General features: G+C 46.1%; 1 protein-coding gene across 1 annotated transcript in view; it reads right to left on the bottom strand.

Annotated features, from left to right (window-relative positions):
- col14a1a (collagen, type XIV, alpha 1a) overlaps positions 1 to 17,500 on the bottom strand; it is a 50,800-nt gene that overhangs the window by 32,510 nt on the left and 790 nt on the right. Inside the window, exons 3-5 of the mRNA XM_060064823.1 lie at positions 9,533 to 9,649; positions 7,231 to 7,374; positions 6,984 to 7,079 (exon numbers count right to left, since the gene is read on the bottom strand). Coding sequence (XP_059920806.1) covers positions 6,984 to 7,079; positions 7,231 to 7,374; positions 9,533 to 9,649 — 357 coding nt within the window. The remainder of the gene's footprint in view (positions 1 to 6,983; positions 7,080 to 7,230; positions 7,375 to 9,532; positions 9,650 to 17,500) is intronic.

The following is a 17,500-nucleotide window of genomic DNA, read 5'->3' as shown; positions in this document are numbered from 1 at the left end:
GCTCTGCTTTCGGGTTCCCCTCCGCTCGCAAGCCGTGACACAGACGAGCCTAGTCCGTGGATTGCGGCATTACATATTTGTGTTGTAAGACATAATACAACCTAATGAACCCAATGCTCCCCCTAAGGCTGGCCTCAATATTTACAGTGGAGCACATTGGAGGGGGGGGGGGGGGGGGGTGAAATTAAACCAGCTAAAATAGCTGGGGGGAGAACATAGATTAGCTGTTGAGTGGATAATGGGACAGTAAACTAATCCACGGCCACATTAGTGGCCTTGGATAAATTATAAAATGATGACAATAAAGAGGACATTAAAAATTAGCGCTAATTAACAAACAAGAAAAAGGTCTCACTCAAAGAGAACTAATCGAGTGTGTTCAGCATTCCCATTACGAAGGAATAACAAATAAAGTAGCCATCTGTTATGCTTTGTCTACCAGCTTTTTTAACCCCATCCAGGGGGGATTGAAGTTATAAAGGGACTACGTGTAGGATTCAAAATTGCATAAATCACTTTTAATTAAAAAAATGTGAACAGGTTGTATTTTTGGCATAAATAAAAGGAGACCTCTAAGTCTGTCTGTTTCGTTAAACTGCCTGTTGAATGAATTTCCTTATTTTCATTTATCACCCAACCTCCCCTAGTTTAAATGAGCTATACGTATCCATGTTACCAAATCACCAAAATGACATAGACAGCCATAGCAATAGCATGTAGACACATTTTCTTGGATTATATTCAGGCTACGTTAACATGATGACAGTCTGAACAGAAGACGCAAAAGTGGCGTCGCGTCTTCACTTTTTATTCTGCGTTTAGACTAGCGATTTCGGGAGGAAATCAAAAGTGCATGGAATTCGATTGGGTATGCATGCCAGGCTGCTAGGTGGTGCTGTGATAGACTATCACACAACACCGCCATGTCTGAGCGCATGCGTAGAATCTTCCTTCTTCTCTTATCCGCGCCGCGAAAACCAAAAAGATCCTTATCTGTTCAGTAATACTATCTGTACATATCCTGTGCATTTCGTGGAAAGATTCCTGTACGTTTATTAGAGCTGCAAGAGCAGCTTGAAGGTCCGACGCATGGAAATAATACTACATGTTTGTTTATTTCCCTGTACTGGCGCATGTATGCGACGTAAACGCGTACGCGACGGGAGCAGATCTGAGCAGAGGTTTGCGTCTTGGCAGTGTAGACGGAAACGCTACGGCGGAGAGCATTCAAGTTTTCCACACTGGAGGATGGTTTCAGATTTTTGCGTTATTAAGCCCCAAAAACGCCGTCACCGTCTCTAAATGAATGGCCCTTCCGATAAAATATTTTGTCGTTAGGGATGTCGTAAGCGTCCTTGTGTAAACGGGGCCTCAGTCTATTTCAGACTGCTTGGTGAATCCAAGTCCCTTACAGAAGGAAGCAGCCATATATCCACCACTTGTAGCTGACACAGGATCTCAGCTTAATCCAAACAACACTATCTGTAATTATTTCCCTTTGAAAGTAGATAAAACACAGCTGGAAATGACTCGTGGGAAATTCATGCGGTGAAATAGTGTTAAGTTAAACAAAATAATGCTAATGGAGTTGAGCAATAGGGTGAAATTCCGCTCGTACCACGAAGAAGTGAGCAAAGAAACGGGGAATGGGATAGACTGCACTTGGCCGCGACGCTCTTGGTCAATAAAGTAGGCTAGACGATGACAAGCGGGTCCCTTCTAAGAGAGATTAGTCCCGGAGTAACACTCATTCTTTTTAGCAGAAGTCATGCAACGCTGTCTCACGGCGGCGATTCATTGCTTTCGCAATTTATGTCTCAGACGGCCCTGGCATGAAAACAGACCCAAGGAACCGTCACACGAATAGGGCTTTATGTGCGTCTCCCTGGGTGTGTGGCTTTAACAAGGGCTAATTTATGGTGAGATTAAAGCTCACTCCAATGTTACACCCCCAGTTTTTTATTGTCATGTTAATCGGTGACTAGCCCGCTCCACAGTGTGGTGGCGGCGGTGGCAGTAGTCACCTGAATCGCTTGCAGGAGGCGACAGGTTATAAAAGTTGTAGAGACACAGGATCTCAAGAAGGAGGACTAATCATTCTAATTCAACGCCTGCACTTAAGTCCTTGGCTGCAATAACTGCCATGTGTTCACAGTACCCACACACACACACAAACGTACAAACACACAGATGGACGCACACACACAGACAGACGCACACACAGACACATACAACACACACATAGCTGTGGTAGGTCATGGTACAAACCACTTGCATACGATTACCTTAACTTACGTATGAAATTGCCCCAGCTCCACAAGAGGGCAAGGACAGGATGTTTGTATGTGGCACATGCACGCACGCACACACACACAGCCGGCACCATACACACGTACACATACTGGCACATGGTCAGATTGTCCCCCGAGGGAGCTTGGTTGTCAAAGTTGAACTGGAGGCCAATGAGATTCTGCTTGAGAGAGAGAGAGAGAGAGAGAGAGAGAGAGAGAGAGAGAGAGAGAGAGAGAGAGAGTCCGAACATCCATCACCTCGCCTGGGGAGGAGTTTACTTTATTTATAGCTAGCCCTAATTTCTAACATTATCGTTTGTTTAGGCCCTGGCTCTTTGTCAGTGTGTGCGTGTGTGTGCGGTGTGTGCGTGTGTATTTGTATGTGTGTGCGTGTGGTGTGTGTGTGTGTGCGGTGCGTATGTGTGCGGTGTGAGTGTGTATATTTGTCTGTGTGTGTGTGTATGTGTGTGTGTGTGTGTGTGCTGTGCGTGTACGTGTGTGTGTGCTGAGCGTGTACATGTGTGTGTCTGTGGTGTGTGGGTGTGAGAAGGGAGGCTTGTGTGTATCCTACCATATTTCTTATTAGTTTAACAGAATTGTGAAAAAGTTTGTTTTCTTTCCTCTCCGTCTGTCAATCTGTTTACTTAGTGTTTGTGTGCGCATATCTGTATGTGTGTGTATGTGTGTGTGCGCATGCATGCGTGTGTGTGTGTGTGTGTGTGTATGTGTGAATGTGATTATGTGGTGTGTGTGCTAGAAAGGCAGAGGCCGAGTGTACTTGTTTGACAAACAAACATATTAATTTCTATCATCTTGCCATCGTTTATCAGTCTGATGATAACGGGCGACGTGGAGTGGCTCCACTCCAAGCATATCTGTGAGAGGGGCCAAGGGCAAGTGGTGTTCCAGTGTGTGTATGTGCGTGTGTCTGTGTATGTTTGTGTGCGTATGTCCGTGTGTGTTAGGGCCAACTGGTCTGGGCATACAGCACAGATGCTAGGGTCATCAAAGGTTTAAAGAGACTGTAACAAAAATGGTTTGCGGATTAAAGTGAAACTTAATATATTTTGCATAGAAACATATATCCATATTTAATCTTGGGGGGTGTTGATGCCATCCTGTCTGTTCAGGAGTAGCAGGTAGCTGCAGTGCCTTCTGGGAATAACATCTCAAACCAAATAAGGAGAAATGTCTAAAGCATGATTCATGACAAAATGCTATTTTGAGATGTTCCTTTTAAGTGCACCTAAAACATATATTTGTGCATAAACCCTAATGTTTAAGTGTTAGGCTTGTAATTTAAAGGCAATTATTTGGCACTTTCGGAGTTAAAGTTTCACCCAAGAGCTGTTATTCCTTTTTTTCCGTGCTATCTCGGTTTCAAACCCATTTAGCTCTTGGCTCTCAGGGCTTTGAGTGCAGGGCAATGATCCATCCCTTATTGTTCAATAGTTTATGTTGCTGCGTGTTTGTATGTGCGTGCGTGTGTGTGTGTGTGTGTGTGTGCTTGTGCGTGTGTGTGCGCGTGTGTGTGCACATGCAGATGCATTTGTGTGTGTGCGTGTGTATGTGGGGACTTTTTCATGTTTATGTTTCACACTAAATGTTTCATTAAAAAACATTAAACTAAAATATGGTAATATATGTATTTTTGTATTGACTGCGTCTTAATAGCAATGTTTATGATTAATTAGATGGTAATTCTAATGACTTCTGGTTCAACAGCTGTTCTGATAGGGATTGCTGCTAAAAAGATATAAGACCAATAGAAAATGTCTCACAGTGTAAATGCCAAATGCCACATGTGACAAGTGCGATAATTGTGAGGATATATAGTTACAGGAGCGATGACTTCCCCCCTGTACCCCTGTGTGTCTGGCCTGGGACACTCAATACTAAATGATGGCTAGCTTAGCCCACTGTCTAAAGCATTAACTCAAAAGCAGACGTAGAACCTCTCTATCAAACTGTTTAACTGCTCAAAAGTTCCACGGCCTGCTCCAGCCACTTCTCTATGATGATGTATTTACTTCTGGACCTCTGACCTGAACTCATTCGAGCCTGAAATCTAAAATTTGGGTTAAATTAGGAGTAAAGTTAGCTCGGCAAGGCTGCCGTCACAGCCATGCATTCATGAACACAAGTAGTATTTATTTATTGAACCTTGCCCCAAACCTAGCAAGTTGAGGGGGAAGGGGGGGGGGCTCTATTGAATTTGACTCACATTACATTATCAATATTTTATGAGAAGGAACAGATTTACATTTTACAGAGTCAAAAAGCTGTTTGACTTTGAAAATGCAGTCACACAGTGTGACAAATGTATGTGTGTCTGGGTGTGTGGGTGTGCGAGCGTGTGTGTGTGTGTGTGTGTGTGGTTGTGTGTGTGTGTGTGTGTGTGTGTGTGGGTGCCACTCTGTTTGGGTTTTTTGATTGGGTCTGTTAATATGTTTGAAGATTCGGCTACGTTGCGTTTCTCTGGCTTACAGGTCAATAAATGATGACTTAGCACAGCATTTAATCACTGATGCTGTGATTAAACCACTGGTCCAATCAAGTGTGGATTAACTTGTGATGTCACAACCTTGGCCCCTCCTTAGATCAGGCCAGGGGACAGATGTCGCTTGCATAAGAATATCCCATCTCTGCGCCAAATACTCTCTGGTACAACAGAATTGAATCTAACTTTTTTATTTTTCAGAATGTTGGGATTCAAAATACCATAGTTACATTGAACTCCTATTCACCTTAAGTTCATGCACAAACTCACTCAAAAACACACATGCACGCACGCGCACGCACGCACGCACGCACGCACACACACACACACACTACAATAGACTCTGAGTAGATGAGGGTACAATGCACAATATTTGAAAAATGCTTGTCATTTTGAAAATGTGATACATTGGATATATAAATATAGATAATCTATGACTTCTGGATTCCAAGTAATTTTATATCAAAATACAATGACAGAAATAAACTACGGTGCTGTTCCACCATTGCTCCCACCAAGGGCAGAGAGGCCACTGACCTTCACCCCTTCAAACAAAGGCTCTTTCTCCGTCAGATCACTTTGAAAGGATTAGGAACCACACACGTCCACATTCCTGCTCCTTAAGCAAGACAAAAACACTTACTGAAGTACCAAAGGTTTGGCTTTGGTGTCACGCACACACACACACACTCTCACACACACACGCACACACACACACTCTCACACACACACGCACACACACACACTCTCACACACACACACACACACACACACACACACACACACACACACACACACACACACACACACACACACGCACACACACACACACACACACACACATACCCACCTGCATATGCATAGAGACATGAAATCACACAATGCAAATACATTGACTTTTAAACCATTATACATACACATATAGATAAACTTGCCATTGCGACTTATTTTCTCTTTCAAATTAGTCAGGTCTAGGTATGCCAAGATTTATATAAGGTTAAGGCTGTTGCCATGTAGCATGCAGTAAAATAGAAGAAGGGAGCTCACTGTATTAAAACCTTATTCAATATCTGGCACTTTTTGAAAGGACGCTATTCACCCCATTCAATCCTTAGCGCCTTATAACAGACGATCACTCTGCTGTGCACAATCGAGTAGCAGAAAAAAAAATAAAAAAAAATAAGCAGTCCTTATATTAAGGACTATTAAGAAATATTAAACCCCTAACCGCGAAGGCATGGGATTCTGCCTTCGTGGACAATTTAGGACTTGGATGCATTGATAGAAATGTCAGCAGAGCTACCTGTTAAGTCTTGTGTACACAATCTCCTCTACACCTCGTCAGCAGTCGCTATGGCGCTCGAAACAATGATCGCTCACTTGGTTGTGACACACACACACACACACACACACACACACACACACACACACACACACACACACACACACACACACACACACACACACACACACACACACACACATCCATTTGCACACACACAAACATGCTGGCTCACTCTCTTGCATGCACATACACACACTTAGTTGGCCATTAACCTTTGTCCAGAGCTACACCATCGAGCTTCAGCCTGCGTTAAATACATCAGACAAAATAGCCCACATACAGAACACACACACCCACACACCCACACACACACACACACACACACACACACACACACACACACACACACACACACACACACACACACACACACACACACACACATCCCCAAAATGCAGTCTCCCTTCCCTCGTGTTTCATAGTGAACAGGGTGATGTATGATGCAGCCGTATAAAAAAGACATTACACAGCTGAAAACCTGGCTTCAAACAACGCACGCACACACAATATTTGTGCGTGTGTGGGCACATATGTCGGTCTATGTATGCAAGTGTGTGTGTGTGTGTGTGTGTGTGTGTGTGTGTGTGTGTGTGTGTGTGTGTGTGTGTGTGTGTGTGTGTGTGTGTGTGTGTGTGTATACAATACTGGAGCTCTGCGTCCAGAGATCTCATAGTTTGGTGTAGTCTAGTGTAGTGTGTAGTTGTGAGGTCTAGTGTAGTCTAGCCTAGTCTAGTGTAGTGTGTAGTAGTTAGGTCTAGTGTAGTCTAGCCTAGTCTAATGTAGTAAGTAGAAGTGAAGTCTAGTGGGGTTTAGTATGGTATGCAGCGGTACAGAACTGGAGTCCTACCTCCAGAGATCTCATTGGCCTCATCAGGTGGGGCGTCGGTCTCCCTCAGCCTCTGGGGCTGGGTCTCTCCCCCCTTATCACTGTCTGTCTGCTCAGCTGGGGAGATCACACGCAAATAAACACATACACACACGTGTGGGCTTTATTATACAATCCAATCAGTGCGAAATAAAGAGTTGAAACAAGCCAACCCCCCTTTGACATTTGACCTCCAAAACTATAGAATATCAGAAGGGATCAGACCTACCTTTATGTGTGCCCTGCAGTGGCTTGCTCTGCTGGCTGCCTTTGACAGCGATGACGTGGACGATGTAGTCCTTGGCCGGGTTGTAATCCGTTATGATCACCTTGCTCTCCGATTTGGGGACATCAATCTCTCTCGGATGGCCACCTGGGCGAGGGACAAGCCGACAAACAGGATGTTTTACTAGCCGAGCCCAGACACAAACAGTCCTATTACCTGTGTGTGTGCGTGCGCGCGTGCGTGCGTGCGTGCGTGCGTGCGTGCGTGCGTGCGTGCGTGCGTGCGTGCGTGCGTGCGTGCGTGCGTGCGTGCGTGCGTGCGTGCGTGTGTTCTACCACACTTGATTAGAACACAACAAGAGTCTATCACATTTGATATTTTGAACTAATCCATCTCAACGGAATGAATCCCAGCGAGTGACGGTCAGGTCTTCATATCTCATTCCCCCTCAGTGCAAACCCTTCAAAGGTGAGCCTCCAGAACGCAAACTCCTCTACACCATCAAGGAGTTTGTATTCCCCCTGCATCTACAAAGAAGAACCTTAGTAAAGCTTAGCGCTGGGAGTGTTAGTGGGTGAAAACAGCTGAGATCAAAGTAAAGTCGCCGTTTTAATCTACTGTCAAAGACACGTCCTAGCACCCACTTTCTGGTCAAACCATTAGCGGCGTGTTGGGGGCCAACGCTGTAGCACACTATGAATCTGTCAGAGTGCAGTATACCTAGCTCCTAAACGGCATAAACCTTTGCAGCTCTTTTATGCGATTCAGAAGTCACAGATCATCACCTCGTAAAAAGAACGTTGTTCTTTTTTCGGCTTGTTTCCTGTTCCTTTGCGATGTACACGTGCATATGCCTAGCAGATGGCGTTCAACTCAGAAAGCGGCTTTTGTTGACGGGGGCGGGGGCATCGTTTCTCAGCACCGAGACGCAGTGATCCGGTGAACAGTCTGTCAGTCTGAGCTGCGGCTTGTCAGACTGTGTTGTGTGGGTTTGGCTCGGACTGCGCTGGGGTCTTGGACCGTAAATAAAGATATCCGGGGCCTTTAAGGCTCACACACACACACACACAAACACACACGTACATGCGCACACGTGAACACTGGCGCACATGCACTCACACACAAACACACACACACATGCACACACGCACGCACACTCACACGGCAAGCATGCACGCACACACACACACACACACACAATCACACACACACACACCCTCACGCACACTCACAGCCTCACGCGCACACACTCACCCACACACACACAGACGTGTGTGTGTGTGGGTGTTTCAAATAGGGAACCCATGTGAAACAATTGCAACCACTAAGTTACATTCCTAAATGACATGTCTAGAGAAATTACCAGTATAGGAAAATAACGTGCATGGAGATAGAGGACATAAACCTCCCGGAACTATAAAACATAGTAACGGGGGGGGGGGGAGGGAAGTATATCTGCCAAAGCAGTTGGCCGAGTCTGTGATTTGTGGCGAACTTATTAAAACAGTAACTTATTTCCTGAATTCGCTGAACTGTGACCGCAGCAGGGTGTCGTGTCAGAAGGTCTCGTCGTACCAACGTTTGCCCGTTTCCAAGTGCCAGCGTTCACCTCAACCAACTATTCGAGCGGAGCTATGCGCGAAATATCAATTATGGAACAACAACCTCCGACATTGGTCTGAGGTTATCCCACCCAATTCAACCTCCATGCATCCAGAGGTTCAGCACGCAGCCATACAGGTAGAGACGGCCTACAGGGTCCTCCGTAGCAGAGAATCAGTGTGTTCAGACTACAGGGCGACACTGTGATCCAAGCCCAAGAGCCAAGGTGCTGGTACCCATGGAAATGCAGTCATTACTCGTCGTTCCAACCGCCTGTACCAGCAATCAGAACTTTTTCTTACTGTGCTTCTTACTTGGGTCCTGGAGTAAAACTTCTGACAGTATTATACATTTCCCCGGAGCACAACCCGCTTGATAAGAAATAAATGAGATAATCCTTCCCCGTCAGACCTGTAGAGGGCGAGTTAGAAGCCCGGGCTACTTATCTCGGCCGTGCAATGGGTTGACCCGAGGTTCTGGGTGTGTCTGTGTCTGTGTGTGTGTGTGTGTGTGTGTGTGTGTGTGTGTGTGTGTGTGTGTGTGTGTGTGTGTGTGTGTGTGTGTGTGTGTGTGTGTGTGTGTGTGTGTGTGCTTGCGTATGTGTGTGTGTGTGTGTGTGTGTGTGTGTGTGTGTGTGTGTGTGTGTGTGTGTGTGTGTGTGTGGGACTGCATATACAGTGTCCGTTCAATTCAGAAACCTTACCTGGTAAATAGTTGTATAGGAATTTGTATTTGTCGAAGGCTCCCTTTGGCTCCTTCCACAAGATGTGGAGCTTGTTTGAGTTTATGACTTTAAACCGTAACCTCCTGGGGGATGGCACTGAAAAGAAGAAAGAGAAAGACACAAATTATTTACACAGGGAGGATATCAATCATTTGAAACGTAGGTACCTCATATTCTATGGATTGCACATTGACAAAGAGGGATGTAGTTATTATGCTTCCGAGACAAACAATGTCTTGCTATTAATTGCAAGTTAGTTCCGTAATAAAAGCAGCTTCTGACATTTGAGCGCATAACGAAGAGTTTAATTGGAAACGTTATTTCACACCATCGTCGATGGTATCGTCTTTAAAAGTGTCTTTTAGACCGGCGGTGCTGAAGTGTTGTTTGCTCATAACCCAGGTTATGGACGGACAGGCCATGGAAGTTCAATTAAACATGAACGATCGCTGCTTATTAGAGAAGAAATACACTCAAAAAGGCTTCGTGTGAAATAGCCTGAGGTTACAACAGCTGCATCCAGAACCTGCGTTTGTGGAGTGCTAAGGATCATAACAGCAGGTGACCAGGCGGATCAGAGCCTGTTTCAGCGGTGTTGATACGGAGCTTGCGGACATGCTTGGTAACTAGAACAGCAGCGACCTGTCGTATAACACAGCGGCCGTTGGCCACATCACCTCTGAGAAGGGCTTTGATCTCGGAAGCAATTACCCTCAGATTCCAGGACCTGGAATAGTCGATTGCAAGCAGGACCCTCCGTTTATTTTTAAGTACTATTGTGGTGCTTCACACATGAAAGTAACACGTTAAAAATGGATGAAGAAAAGAGGGGTGCCCGATGCAAGAACCAAGCGAAAAAAACATTTGAGACCACCTTTGAACACGTGTTGACGCGGTAACGAGAAAACAACCCGACTGAAACCAGGGACGTTCAGACACCAAAACCATGTCCTCACTGAGGGTAAACACATGAATGGATGGATGGATGGATGGATGGATGGATGGATGGATGGATGGATGGATGGATGGATGGGTGGATATACATGAGTGGATGGATGGATGGATGAATAGGTAGGTAGATGGATGGATGAATTAGTTGGCGGATGGACGGATGATGGGGTGGGTGGAAGGGTGGATGGTTGAACAAATGTTTGTAGATTAATATGCGTCCTTACAGACCCAGTACCGTTGTCCCCATAAGGTACATTCCGACGATGAGCCATGGGGGCGAGGTTAGTGATTTAAATTTCCGCTGTGTATGCGTGTGGTGTTTCTGTGTGTGTGTGCGTGTGTGTGTGTGTGTGTGTGTGTGTGTGTGTGTGTGTGTGTGTGTGTGTGTGTGCGCGCAAGTGTACGTGTGCCTGTGTGTTTGTTTGTGACTGTGTGTGTGTGCGTGTGTGCGTGTGTGTGCATTCATTTACTCCAATTCCCTTTGCACCCAAAGGATGTTCTTAAGGATTGCAGTCACCACAGTGAACCGTCATCTTAACCTGTCAGCACCCTTCGATGAATACACAACATCCTTTCATGATGATAGATGAACGCTCTGTTACAATTAACTAGAAACTAACGTGAAGATAGGTAGTTTTCTATTTTCTTTTAAGTTAAAGTTGCAATGTGTAAGATTGAAACTTTGACGAGATCGACAAGCTCTCAGCCTAAAATAGCATAGACATACTCATCAATGCTGATCAATAGTTAGTTAAATAATGTTACAATAAAATCCCCACCTGATGATTGGCTCAAGCCAGCCAGCCATTAAACCTACGCTAGTGCACCAGTTCACCAGTTCACGTCACACAGTTGCACAGCCAGTCAGAGTAGACGGAACACTTATATTGAGGTTTTTTTTAAATCGAAAAGTCTGCCACCAGCTAAGGCGGGTTCACGAAGTGAATAACAGCTAGCTGTCTAAAAGATGTTGTCATTCAAGAGGGCAAACGTGCAAAGATGTGTTCACTGAGCCGTGGCACGTGCAGACGCTTGTTAAGGACTGAGGTAACAAACCTGAAATGTAACCATGAAGGGTTTGCTCTGCTCACCAAAATTCCTATCATCCATAAGATGTAAAGGGCACTGTATGGTCTATGTTGTTTGACTAAGTAAGCATATATCCAATAGATCAATGGTTTATTGTTAAGGTGTCTGTAGTGTTGTGGCCGGGGAGCTCATTTTGTAAGAGACTATTAAATATGATTTTTAATAGATAGAGTAGAATTCCCAACAGCATTGGGTTGGGAGACTGGATTGATTAATGCTGGATTAGTTGATAGCTAATATAAATAAATTGCGATAATGCTGCTTTTATAGTACAGAATATACACTGTATTGGGTGATACAACCACATAGAATTGTCAAAGAACACTGTGCTCTTTTCTTTGCTCTAAGCAACACACACTCACACGCACAGACACACACTCACACAAACAAACCAAATCCAGCAGGTCAAATGCCAGCAGGTTATCGCTGCTTGGTGACTTTGTAAACAAAGATCCCGTTGATGCCGGCTGCTCAGAGACAGCGTTGGAGATGTGATTTCCTAGCCACCCCTGTAGAGGATATTGAGTCGCGCCTGAGGACAGTGCAGTTAGGCCTATCACTTTATCATTGTTTATTTTGTGTACCTCTACATCTTTCTGATAGCTATCTCTCATGCTTTGTCCTCCCTGCTCTGGTTCCAGACTGTGTTTAAGCAGACAGAGCACCTTCCCTGAGTGTGTGTATAGACCCTGCCCTCTGCGCAACACAATCTCAGCACAGCTCTGAAATGATTTTCAGAAGGGGGGAAAAAAAAACACAAAGTGAGATTGCATACTTTTTCCCTTCGCATACTTTATCTCCCTTATTATTTTTCCTGTACCCGTATGTGTTCCCAGGTATAGCATCACCCTCTATAGGAGTTATATGGCTGCCGTCTTTGGGCCCCTGTCGTTTTCCAATACCTGTCGTACAAGGTACTAAATGAGTCCTTACTGCCACAGGATTCCTTTGAATCTATTCCATTAGGGCTAAGAAATCTGGCAACTAGTACAGAGCGAGAAATTAGTTCCGGAAAAAAGGAAACGCCAAACACAATCCATCTCTACCCAGGGCTTTAGCACTTGGCGAAATTGTGTGTATTTTTCTCTTCCTGTGCCCACCACTTAATTTTAAGTTAAATGTGAGGCTGCAGGAATCTATAGAGGGATACAGCTGTGAAATGTGAACTGAAATGGAAAAAAACGGATTCTGCCTGGGGGGGTGGCCAGGTCAGCTCTGAATGTGAACAGGAATAATTGTCCCACTGGAATATTCTGGGTCAGTGCGATACAAGCCCAGCTTGAGGACGGCCATTTTGAAAGGAGCTGATGACTCTCCTCCCCTGATTACACACAGCGAGGGTCCATGAGGGCCCCCACTGAGATACTAATGCTTTATGTCTGTGTGTAGTTCCTCTCTCTCTCTCTCTCTCTCTCTCTCTCTCTCTCTCTCTCTCTCTCTCTCTCTCTCTCTCTCTCTCTCTCTCTCTCTCTCTCTCTCTCTCTCTCTCTCTCTCTCTCTGCACTCTCGCAGCAAAGACACAAACACATACACATCATGCAAGCACACATGTAAGCATACACACACACACACACACACACACACATACCAGCTCCACAAGCGGCAAGGACAGGATGTCTAGGTGTAGTCCGTCCACACACACACACACACACACACACACATACACACAAATGTATATACAGACACACAAATATGCACACACACACACACCCAGACATACACATGCACGGACACACGCACGCACACACACACACACACACACACACACACACACACACACACACACACACACACACACACACACACACACACACACACACACACACACACACACACACACACACACACACACACACACACACACACACAGTACTATGAACATTTACTTAACATTTTTTCCACCTTTTTTTCCTCCCTTCACTCTCAATCGCCAGCCCTTCACTCCCAAGCCCTCTTGATCTCTCCCCTCGCCTTTCATCCAGCAGCCTCTCTTTCTTCTTCCCTCTGTTCTTTTCGAGTTCATCCTGCCATCGCCGTGGTAAGTGGTTACACCAGCTACCAAACGGCTGAGAGCCAATCACGCTAGAGGGAGACTCTTACCAATTTAACACTCATTGGTAAAACAAGAGGGAATCACACACAGCGTACGTCGAGGAGACAAAGGACAGGCAGAGGAGCAGGTGTCTCTCATCGCTCTTTTCTGCCTCGTCCCTCTCTATGCCACGGGGATATTCACTCCCCGTCCTCACTTTCTGTCTCTTTTCAGCTTCCACCTCTTCCTCCTTCTCTCTTCTCTATTTTGTTCCCTCTCTCTTTTTCCTCCTAGCCGCTCTCACGCCGTCAGCCCACACTTCCCTCCATCCAATCCATTCTCTGTCGTCCTCCTTTGATCCCTTTCGTTGAAATTCCCTTCCGTTTGCATTCCTCAGCTCAACCTCGTCTCGTCTCCTCCCCCCTTGTCTCCTTCTACCTTGTCTCCTCCCTCTTTCTCCCTCCCTCTTTCTCCTCTGCCTGATAGGTTGGTCTCATCTCTGCCACCGCTGTTACGTTCCCACCTGCGAGCGACTAAAGCTGTGGGTTTAGGGATGACATCTCTGTGTGCGTACGCTTGTGTGCGTGGTGCATGTGGACGCGTGTGCCTGCGTTTTTTTCGCTAAACGGCGTCTGCGTGCAGTCTGTCCATTCAATAAGGCGGCTCTCACGGCACAGCGTGTCGCGTTGCTGTGCGTTTGATGTGGTTGTGTCTGTGAGCTAAAAAAGCGCTCTGCTCCAGGAGATAAGGCTTAACCCCAATCCTCTCCAGGCCCTCCGTCTCCCAACCTATCCCAGCCTCTTTTAATGCATTTTATTTACTTATCTCAGCATGTCCTTTTGGTGTTGACCCCAGACGCCTTAGTCTCCCCAACTCTCTCCTTGTACATCTACCTCCCTCCCCTCCCCTCCCCTCCCCTCCCCTCCCCTACCGACAAAGCCCAGAACCTAGACCTGGAACAGTGTTTTTCTCCTCCTTGCCTCCTGTCGTCTCCTCTACCTCCCCTATTCTCTTCTTCTCCTCTCTCCTTCTCTCTTCTACTTTCTTTTCTATATCCTTTCCCCACCTCTCCCCTCCCCTCTTCTCCTCAATCCTCTCCCCTCCCCTCCCCTCCCCTCCCCCCCCCCTCTTCTCCTCTCTCCTCTCAACTCCTCTTTCGTCCTCCTTCCTCCCATCCTCATCCCCCTCTACTCCCCTCTGTTTCAAGGCAAATACTCCTCCCCCCCCCCCCTCTCCCCCTGCACCACGACCATAACTACCACCACCATCACCATCACCACCCACGCATACTTTTGAAATGTTTGCATGGGTGCCTGAGTGCATGGATGTTACTCCAACTAAGTGAACCGCCTAAGTACTGAGACGTGGCTGGCCCTTGCCCATGTACGGCACGGCAAACCGCGTCCTAATGTGCTCAGAGGCTGGCAGCGGGAACCGAGCGTAACCAACGCCATGATTGATTTGATGGAAAATAAAATAAAGAGAAAATGAAATATTCTGCAGGGTTCTCAGTGTGGGACTTCAGTGTGGTTCTCTGCCTCGAGCAACGGGAGAATGCCTTTACACTGTCGCACTTTATCGCAGGGAGTTGCTAGCGAGATAAGTATTTTCTTAGTGTTTGTGTGGCATCAGACAGTCAACTTGTAATTTAGAAAACCTTCCAATCTGTAATTGTGTGGACGCTGAACGCCGCATAATTGTTTGTATTTTCGGTGTGGGTCATTGAACCCAAATGAATAGCCATTCCACTGGAAACCGTTTTGTTTTTCCATTCTCACAGCGACTAATGCTGCTTTGTATAAAAACAATCTTGATAGGCAATCTTTTAGACAATGCTAGATTTTGTTGTAGCACAAGCATTTTTCAGTTCCCGTGGTCAAACGTCTTCATTATTTCCCTTTAATTTGTTCCTCAGCTTGAGAAGTAGAAGAGACATAATGTGAGGGATCATCCATTGAATCATTTGGATGTCTTGTGCGTGGACAGTGACTGTGTAACGTTGTCCTGTGTAGATGGCGTGCATGAGCTAAGAATGACATTTCTTATAGTGGCAAATAAGAAACCTCACTCATTGAACCATGAACGTCCCCAAACGTGCATGAAAACAAAGCAGCAGGGTTTATGGAAGTGAACTCAAACCATTAGAATAACGCTGCTTGTTGTCAAATGTAATTGATCCTTTTGATGACTCAAACCAGTACCAGGTGATCAAGTGATGTCATTTGTCACGCTAGGCATATTGGGCGGTAGCATCTGGCTTGCATTGGAGTATAGAGGAAACTGATTAATTGCATTAGGAGCTGTCTTTAGAGCTGTGTTTGGGCAGCGGTAGGCCATGGAAGAGTGTTTTCCTCCTTTGTGATGGGGGAGCTCTACGGTGACTCTCTGGCACCCCTAGGGCCAGGGGGTGGTTAATACACTTTCTGCTCAAGTCTCTTTTCTCACAAACTGGACTTCATCATTAAGGTCATTGAAGCTCGTTCCTTTCTGTTTGCATATTTGTGCACACTTCTTAATTCTAATATTAATAGTATAATTATTATTATCATCTGTTTTATCAGCATTAACTTTATTATCAGCATAATTATTACATTTATTTTGACTTTTATCATTATTGTTATGATAATTCCCCAATGAGAAGGCCAACAGTTTTGGTTGGTGATTGTCTCCTTGCCTGAGGAATGAGGGATTTTCTATTGTTTACTCCATTCCCCTTCCATTAGAAATGATCTTGCTGGCGACCCTCCTGTTCATACTCATTTACCGAACTGCCGCTCAACGCCCACACACACACACACACACACACACACACACACACACACACACAACCACACACACATATACACACACCCACACACACACACACACACACACACACACACACACACACACACACACACACACACACACACACACACACACACACACACACACACACACACACACACACACGCACACCCAGAAACTCGGGTTAATGTGGCCTGAAGCATTCATTCCGAAGCCAACATTTGCAAACATTTGCAAGAAAGAAAATAAGATTCAACCAAAAATATTCAAACTCAAATATCCGGACACGGGTTTGGCAGATCAGGACACATGACAGAACCAAGAATCCAAATCGTGAAAACAGACCGTGCCCCTCGTTTATAGAGCTGAAGCAACAGCAGTGGCTTGGAGGTGTGTCTCTGACAATCTCCAGACTGTTGTCTGTGTTGTCTACACAAACATCCTCCCGACACCCACTGATCCTCTGGGCCCTCCTCCTGCGCCCCTCGTTCTCAGCAGATGCTAAAGCTTAAAGGCTGACTGATCAACCTTATTTTCTTTGCTTCGTTTTTTTTGTTGTGGACAGATTCAACCAAAAAGGCTGATGCCTCCCTCCTCCCTCCCATCTGGCAGGAAGTCCGGTACGGTAACAGGGCTGACTGGGGCTGATGGTGGGTGGTGGTGACAGTTGGGGGGGGGGGGGGGGGGGGGGTGATGCAATCACAGAATGAATGGATTTGGACCGTGGGGATGGAGAGGAGAGGAGGGGGGGGGGGGGGGGGGGGAAGAGTGTGAGGGATATGAACAGGAGGGAATAGAGGAGAGGAAGATGAGAGGAGAGAGGGGAGAGAGAAGGGAGAGGAGAAGGAGAGAGGAGGGAGAGGAGGAGAGGGGAGCTGAGGAGAGCAGAGAGAGAGGAGAGGAAGATGAGAGGAGAGAGGGGGAGAGAGAAGGGAGAGGAGAAGGAGAGAGGAGGGAGAGGAGAAGGAGAGAGGAGGGAGAGGAGAGGAAGATGAGAGGAGAGAGGGGAAGAGAGGGGGGAGAGGAGAAGAGAGGGAGGAGAGAGATGAGAGAGGAGGGGAAAGGAGAATGAGAGAGGAGGGGAAAGG

This window comes from Gadus macrocephalus, chromosome 11, assembly GCF_031168955.1.
Source record: "Gadus macrocephalus chromosome 11, ASM3116895v1".
NCBI lineage: Eukaryota > Metazoa > Chordata > Actinopteri > Gadiformes > Gadidae > Gadus > Gadus macrocephalus.
This window is presented reverse-complemented; position numbering and strand designations above follow the sequence as displayed.